The following is an 8,584-nucleotide window of genomic DNA, read 5'->3' as shown; positions in this document are numbered from 1 at the left end:
TGTATTTAAAAGCAGCACATGTCTCTTCAAGGAACATGAACTGTTTTTACGTTTTGCCTAGCCAATGCGTACGAAGTACGCATGCACTAGGAAAAACTTAATGATATCTGTGTGTGGGGACTGGACCGTCCCCACTCTCTCATTGGCTAGCTCCATAAATGGAGGCTAGCCATTGGGAGAAGGCTCTGTCCGTCAATCTCGGACCAGATTCGGGGGCGTTCCCGAGAATTTTTGGCTTTTGGCTGCGTCACGCTACGTCAGCCGAAAGCCGATTCTCGGGAACGCCCCCGAATCTGATAAGGCACTAGTGGCACCCCGAGCGCTCTGCCGCCTCCTACTACGGTGCAAACGCTGCCTCCCTGATTGCCGCCGCTGCCCGGGGCCGAGAATAACTTGAGGACCTCGCCGGGGCCGCGGAGAGCAAGAACGAAGGAGCTGCCCTCCCATTGGCTGAGGCGGTCGAGCCCCCTCAGTGCCGCCGCGCTAGGAGTGGTTCTCGAGCCGCCGCGTCATCGCTGGAGCCGCGCTGCGATTGGCCGCAGCTTCGCCACCATCGGAGGCTCGCCCTGAGAACGGCGCATCCATTGGCTACAGCCTTGAAAAAGGACCAACAGCGATCACCTTTACAGAAGAAGCCAGAATATACATGCGAAGAACCGTTTCCTCTGGACGGCCGTTGGCGTTTTATTGATCAGTGTGCCGCCCTAAACAAAGCAGCAGGGAACCCGTCCGAAGCGCAGGATATTTTAAACCAGTAATTGCCGATAGCTAGATCTATTTTCCAAAGCAGCCGGTGTCCAGTTTGCATATCTTGGTCTGTGGAGAGGTATGTGTATAGGGAAGCCAATAGCATGTAAGGGAATGTATTGAACAGGAGGGCCAAGGGCTCATGTCATCTATTTCCCCACTCTCCATCACTCCTGCCATGCGCTATTAAATATTTGATTTATTTACGTTTCTCTCTAGCCCGAGCCCTACCCTCAGAGTTGCCCCGCCCTCATAGGTGCCCCCCCCCCCCTCAGAGGTGTCCAACCAATAGAGGTCATAGTTTTCGTAAAAACAATAAACACATTTAGGCTGCACAAAATAACAGATATATCAAAATAAATCAAGCTTAAAAAAGGTGCTTTCTCTGTTTTCCTGTACAAAGTCGGGAACTGTTCCTGATTTGGCTATAAAGTCCCTGTCGACTGACCCTGCCCCCAACCTTGAAGCCCTTTCAGAGGGACCAACTTGAGGCTTGCAAAGAGTGCTGCTTCCCAGTCTGCCACAGAGGGACTTGTGATATTACTGTGTCCTCATTGGTTTGAGGTTCCTTAGCCCTTACTCGGGCACATGTATTTTTGGGGCTGTGGAGGTCCCTGAGTGGGCGGTGAAGTCCTAGCGCTTTTAAGGTGCCTGCTTCCCAAGCCCCGCCCTCCCCTGAGGGTTAAAGTCAAATGTTCGATGCCATGCACTTCACAGCACCAGAACAGGGTACTTTATTGAATAAACACTGCACGAGTGGCCACCAAGCATTTCAATGTGGGCCCGGCAGTATCAGGGTCCCGCCCCCTTTACTCTCTCAACCTGTCCCAATCATGAGCCCCGCCTCTTGCACCTAGAACTACAGCATGTGGCAACAGGAAAGAAAGTCTGTTATCCTTTTTGCTTCTGCTGACCCCGTTTTTGGTGTTGTTCCCGGATTCCTTCACGGGTACTGACTGGATCAAGTATTGTAGCCCCCTCAAGAAAGAGTCTCTCACACAACCTTCAGGGTCATCTTTCACATCAATGCACTAATTCCTGCTTGGGTACTGATTTGATCATATCTTGTTACCCCCTCAAGAGTCTCACACATCTTTTGAGGGTCATCTTTCACATACATGCTCTAATTCCTGCTTGGGTACAGATTTGATTATGTCCTGTAGCTCCTCAAGAAAGAGTATCTCACACAGATTTTAAGGGTCATCTTTCACATACATGCTCTAATTCCTGCTTGGGTACAGGTTTGATCATGTCTTGTTGCCCCCTCAAGAGTGTCACACAACCTTTAAGGTCATCTTTCACATCAATGCACTAATTCCTGCTTGGGTACAGGTTTGATCATGTCTTGTTGCCCCCTCAAGAGTGTCACACAACCTTTAAGGTCATCTTTCACATACATGCTCTAATTCCTGCTTGGGTACAGGTTTGATCATGTCTTATTGCCCCCTCAAGAGTGTCACACAACCTTTAAGGTCATCTTTCACATCAATGCACTAATTCCTGCTTGGGTACAGGTTTGATCATGTCTTGTTGCCCCCTCAAGAGTGTCACACAACCTTTAAGGTCATTTTCACATCAATGCACTAATTCCTGCTTGGGTACAGGTTTGATCATGTCTTGTTGCCCCCTCAAGAGTGTCACACAACCTTTAAGGTCATCTTTCACATCAATGCACTAGTTCCTGCTTGGGTGCAGATTTGATCATGTCTTATAGCCTCTTCAAGACTCTCTCACACATCTTTAGAGGGTTATCTTTCACATCAATGCACTATTTCCTGCTTGGGTACAGATTTGATCATGTAATGTAGCCCCCTCAAGGGTCTCTCGCACAGATTTTCAGGGTCATCTTTCACGTCAATGCATTGCACAAAGTCCCACTGTCAGTCTTGTCGCTGGGAAAAGAGGGCTGCTCTGCTCTTGTGGTTTTGTGTGGATTTCGGGTAGGTTTTGTTTGGTTGGGTTGGTTTGGTTCCCCTGTGGCCTCTAACAGAAGCGCACAAGCTCGCTTTTGGTGCAGCCGCGCCTGCAGCAGGAGCCTGCAGGGCCCGTGCTCCGCTTGGAACGGGATGGCGTAGCCATGAGTTGGCCATTTTCCTCTTCGTGCATCGGGCCTTCCTGGGGTCCCAGAAGATTGTCTAGTTTGGCGCCTCCAAGGGGTGCAGCTGCTCCTGTGGGGTCCTGGCCCTCCCCCTCACCATCTGGAATGGAGTTGAGATGGTCAGGAAGCAAGAAGAAGTGGTCACTATTCAGCCAATCCAGGAGTTCCCCTGAAATGCAAGACATACATAAGGCATTAGTACTTCATTCCGCAATAACATGTTACCGTACTGCATTTGTTTCATTTCCTTTACTTTAATGTGTTCAGAAGATGACACAGCTCATGGTATGTTAAAAAAAATATAAAATAGCATATCTAGAAGCATAGACTTTAAACACAGGCACATGAGGTCTAGCAGTAATGGGTACATGAGGTCTAGCAGTAACGGGTACATGAGGTCTAGCAGTAATGGGCACATAAGGTCTAGCAGTAATGGGTACATGAGGTCTAGCAGTAATGGGCACATAAGGTCTAGCAGTAATGGGTACATGAGGTCTAGCAGTAACGGGTACATGAGGTCTAGCAGTAATGGGCACATAAGGTCTAGTAGTAATGGGTACATGAGGTCTAGCAGTAACGGGTACATGAGGTCTAGCAGTAACGGGTACATGAGGTCTAGCAGTAACGGGTACATGAGGTCTAGCAGTAATGGGCACATAAGGTCTAGCAGTAATGGGTACATGAGGTCTAGCAGTAACGGGTACATGAGGTCTAGCAGTAATGGGTACATGAGGTCTAGCAGTAACTGGTACATGAGGTCTAGCAGTAACGGGTACATGAGGTCTAGCAGTAATGGGTACATGAGGTCTAGCAGTAACGGGTACATGAGGTCTAGCAGTAATGGGTACATGAGGTCTAGCAGTAACTGGTACATGAGGTCTAGCAGTAATGGGTACATGAGGTCTAGCAGTAACGGGTACATGAGGTCTAGCAGTAACGGGTACATGAGGTCTAGCAGTAATGGGCACATGAGGTCTAGCAGTAATGGGTACATGAGGTCTAGCAGTAATGCGTACATGAGGTCTAGCAGTAATGGGTACATGAGGTCTAGCAGTAATGGGTAATCCTGCTGTTAGGACCCGCGCCTCAAGCACAGTTTGTTCCCCTTCTCATTACTATTAGATTGGGGAAATGACCCCCTGGGTTCTGACCCTCCTCTCCTGATTTCCTGGTTATCAATGTATTGACATGACGTTTCGATTCAGCGCCCCCTTTGGGAGTGTTTAGGGCAGTAGTCTTCAAGCTTTTTTATGCCGTGCCCCTCCCCCAGAGCATGAAGGGGGGAAATCTTTGGGCCTTTCCTTCAAATGTTTTCACAATTATTCTATTCAATTCAATTCAAAAGACCTTTATTCGAATTTCATAAAATTCATAAAAGTAGACAATAAAAACATTAATTTATACATTAAAAACAGATATGGAATAATAAGTTTAAAAACTGAAGCATTTCTCATGGGGCAAGTAAACAATTTAAGAAGGGCTTTCCATGGTTTTACGTGCACATGTGATAATTCTCAAAAAAGTGCTAGTGTGAAAAATTAGTTCATCTGTATCCAGGGACAATAACATTGCATAGGATTCCCCTAATGAAAGGGGTCTGTGTTTTATAAAATACGGAGTTAAAAACCAATTAATATATTTTAAATAAAATTTACAGAAGAATAAAAAATGCAAATCATTCTGTTTACTAATACCATCACATGGGCATGGATTGTAATCATTTGCATGGTGATAGCCCAAGGGAAATCCCAATAAAGTTTTTATAGAGCCTGCCCTTAATCGGAACAGTAGTGATCTTTCCCAATTCGTCATCGGTAAAGTGAGGTATTGTGCAAGGTTATTCCTACTTAATTCATTTTTCTGATAAAGCACAACAGTTGATTTGACAGTTTCTTTTTTCATTCGTTCTGAACTATAAAGTGCATACAGTGCTTGTTTGACCTCAATTTTGTCATTCACTTCAATGTTATTAGGATCGGAGAAAAGATGTTCCCTGCTTACATCGCTCAATGCTTTTAAAACATCAGCGAGCCAGGGAATTGACATGCCATGATCACATTTAAGGCAGTCTTTTATTATATTTTGTGTTAAAATTGCAGAATCATTTTTCCAGATCTTTAACCAATAAAGAACGGGTCTAGATCTAATAAAGTCGCATACATAGGAAAGGTTAAGTTCCTCATGGCAAATCCATTCTGTGGAGGAGATTGGGGCACCCAGGATTTTCCTACAAAATCGCGCTTCTTCACGCTGGATCCCGGGACTTTTTCCTGCTCCCCAAACCTCAGCCCCGTATGTGACTACTGGTAAACACTGTAGCTTAAAAAAATTTTAAATAGCTCTAGTGGCACCTATTTTCTTAGGTCGGGACAAACTCAGGATAGAATTGTTGGCTTTCGAGAACTTGCTCGTGGCGTGGGCCTTATGCCCACACCACGAGCTGTTCGCAGCGAAAACCAAACCAAGATAGGGAAATGAACTAACAGATTCTAATTTGTCTGGCCCTAAATGTATCGTATTGAGTTTACATTTCCCGGTGCCACAGGGCATAATAAAGGATTTTTTAAAATTGACGCGCAGGTCTAAGCCCTCCATGTATTGGACAAAGCCTCTGACCAATAGACGAAGGGCATTGGGAGTTCTTCCCATCAAGACCGCGTCGTCAGCATATAATAAAACTGGCAATGGATGCCCCTGGATAAATGGTACGTCACTAGTTACATCTTTTAGTGCCTTGGCCAAGCCATTAATGTAGATAATAATTATTCCATTAAAGTGGCAATATTTGAATATGTCTAGACTTAAACACTGCAGTTAAGTTCTGTGTTACCATTTGAAGAAATGCAATCAAATGCATGATTGTCAGGCATACTATTCGAGCCAGACAGGCCTCACTAATGCGCACAAGTATCCACAGTGTGATTATTGGAAACGGGGGTCAGGGGTTTGGGAGATATTTGGAGTCCCTTCCTGTTTGACACCTTCTCACAGCCAAGATATAAAGGACAAAAGATGTTAGTGACGGCCCATACCAGAGCGGCTTACTGATGCTCACACTGAAAACAAAGCACTGTTATCAGCAAAATGCTTCTTTTGACCAGAGCCTGACCCCGGTGGGATCACTTGAGGCCCCCAGGAGGGCCCAAAAGGAGCACAGACTTACAGAAGGCCTCCGTTTTGTGTATGTGAATGTGAGCTCTTGCAGGAACTTGCGCTGTCATTAATTGCGGACGTCACGTGGGAGGATGCGTGACCTATATAAAGCGCGTCCTCCGTTTTCCTGTCCGGGAGAAGGGTGCTGGCTTGCCGGCTCCTCAGACGTCCTGGTTCACGCTCGGATTCCTGCTCAGCGCAGTTCCTTGCATTGCGCTGGATGCCTGGAAAACCCACACCACCGGACAAAGGACTCTTCTGGTTTTTTGCTGTCTCTTTTCTTGCCTTGCCTCCACTACACTTGTTACTAGGTCAGTGCACTGTCCCACAGTCCGCCTATGGTTGCGTAGCAGCCTCGCTCTGTGGGTCCTTTATTCTGGCATTTTCTCTCCCCATTTGAACTGTGGCGTGTTGCCTACCGTTATTTCTGGTTCTATACCTTGATTTCTTACGAGACTTTTTGTTCTTTGACTCGACCGCTGAAGAAGTATTTCCTCGTCCCTATTCCTGTGCTGGGTATCCTGTTTTTTTTCCTATGATTGGAATAAGAATCCTTGGATTATTTCCTATGAAGAAATAGCGAATTGTGTACCTTTGTATCCCTTCTCTATATTATCACGGATGAGTTAGACTCTTGTACTAGGAGGGGACCGACCTTGGGGCTACAGTATGTGTGCTGTATGTTTTGGTCTGTGTTGGTAAACTATTGTATGTTTGCTTTGTTCAAGGGATATATGGTCACCGGGCGTGCAGACTGCAGTCTGGTTTGGGGTTTTTTCCTTGATCGAATTGTGTTGAGTACCATATCGACAGCCGCCAAGTATCCAAGAGATGTCTTATCTCTTCTCCTTCTTCCCCCCTTTCCCCTTATGGATAGTCACTCACACTCGTTACCATTTGGTGTATAGGGCTAGCCTGGAGGTGAGAGGACGGACTATCTCCGTTCCCTCTGAGCCTGGTCTTCAGGTGAAAGGGGCTCTGATACATGCATCCTGTGTATCTAGGATCAGGAAGAGGCGTGTTCCATAAACCAGGAGATGGGCTTCAACTACCGGACCATCGAGGAGGTGAGACTCATTTTTGGAAAATTTGAAAAGACTCCGGGGACGTCAAGAATCACTGTGATGCAAGGGTAATGCAACATTTCAATATATATGCCCCTAAATTCTGATAATTGTGCTTTGTGTTCTTCCTGCTGGTTTTCTACCCGAATGGCCGCTGACATCTTTCACCAGGGTTTCATCCTGCAGGACCAAGTGATCTTATTTGGCCTAATTGATATTTATATTATGTTGGTGAAATGTACATAATGTCAATAATTTTGCATTATGCTTGTGAAAACACCCAAAATTGTGGCACTTTACAAACGTATGCGCCGTACCCCTAATTGCACGATTCGTGATCAGAATTTAGGGGCATATATAATAAAATGTTGCATTACCCTTGGGCCACGCAACAGGGTGCAAGAGTGACACAACTCTTAAGTTTGATTCATCAAGCCACGCAAGGCCCTGTTCTCCAGTAATGGGGTGTCTTTCATAGATTCACATGCCTGAATCATTCCCCGTCGTCGGAGTGGGAGTCCCATGGTACATAAAAAAGCAATAATATGCCTATAGAAAAGCCAAAACCTTGGTAATAACAAACCAGGAAGTAAAGTAGCCCTAAGCTCCAGTGTAAAAAACTTCCACACTCATGACTATCCTAGTCATTTTGTATAGACCAAACTGCAGCCAATCAGGCGACAGCACCCACCAGAATGTTCTCCCCAGAGGCTCAGGCTCTCAGATTTTCTACCGCACGTCATGTGAAGGGAGTCTCCCTGAGCTCTGCTCCGTTTCTTCTTACTTTGGTTGGTTTTTTACCTTCTAAAGATGTCTACTTCTAAATCCCTTTTTAGGGCTTGTGATTCTTGTGGAAAGCTAAGGCTGCTGTTCAAGGAGGATCCTCACAAGAAATGCACATATTGTCTGTATCCAGATCATGAGGTGAAGGAGTGTAAAATCTGCAGAACCTTTTCTCAGAAAACCCTCAGGTACAGAGAGGGTCATCTTCTCCTGTGGCTCCAGAAGATAAAGGACCAGGATAACCCCGTTTCTGAGGTAGGGAGCATCGCCTCAGGGTCTTCTATATCCTATAGTAAGAGCGGAGGTTGAGTTAGCTTCTCCTGGGGCGAAGGTGTTGAAAAAAGCCCAATCCTCTCAGGATTCTGGCGTGCCTTCTACTTCAAAAAAAGCTTCTCCACCTGTTAAATCTGGTCCTAGTACGACCTCAAGGAAAACTGGAAAATCTACATCTTCCAAAGCAGCTTCTCATAAAATTTGACCTCAGACTGCACCTTTGACCACTTCAGCGTCAAATACAGCTTCACCGTCGTCATCTCTTCATGTGGCCACCTCTTCAACATCTACGGTGACCAAAACCAGCTATGGTGATGTCTACAGCCTCCTCACCGTCGACGTTGGTTCAGGTCCAAGTTCGACCCATCTCCTCGACGAAGATAGTACCATCTATCGTCGACCCCCACCGTCGACGAGGATCCTGAAGGTACCGTTGACGAGTACTCTGTCGTCGACTCTAACGTCG

General features: G+C 46.1%; 1 protein-coding gene across 1 annotated transcript in view; it reads right to left on the bottom strand.

The window, feature by feature from the left end:
• Nucleotides 1-1,066: 1,066 nt before the first annotated feature.
• Nucleotides 1,067-8,584, bottom strand: part of INSL3 (insulin like 3) — a 30,559-nt gene continuing 23,041 nt past the window's right edge. The window contains exon 2 of the mRNA XM_086946800.1: nucleotides 1,067-3,014. Coding sequence (XP_086802926.1) covers nucleotides 2,731-3,014 — 284 coding nt within the window. The 3' untranslated portion in view covers nucleotides 1,067-2,730. The remainder of the gene's footprint in view (nucleotides 3,015-8,584) is intronic.

The sequence above is a fragment of the Lissotriton vulgaris genome, chromosome 12 (genome assembly GCF_964263255.1).
Source record: "Lissotriton vulgaris chromosome 12, aLisVul1.2, whole genome shotgun sequence".
Lineage (NCBI taxonomy): Eukaryota > Metazoa > Chordata > Amphibia > Caudata > Salamandridae > Lissotriton > Lissotriton vulgaris.
The sequence above is the reverse complement of the archived record's forward strand: the minus strand, read 5'-3'. Positions and strand labels throughout refer to the sequence as shown.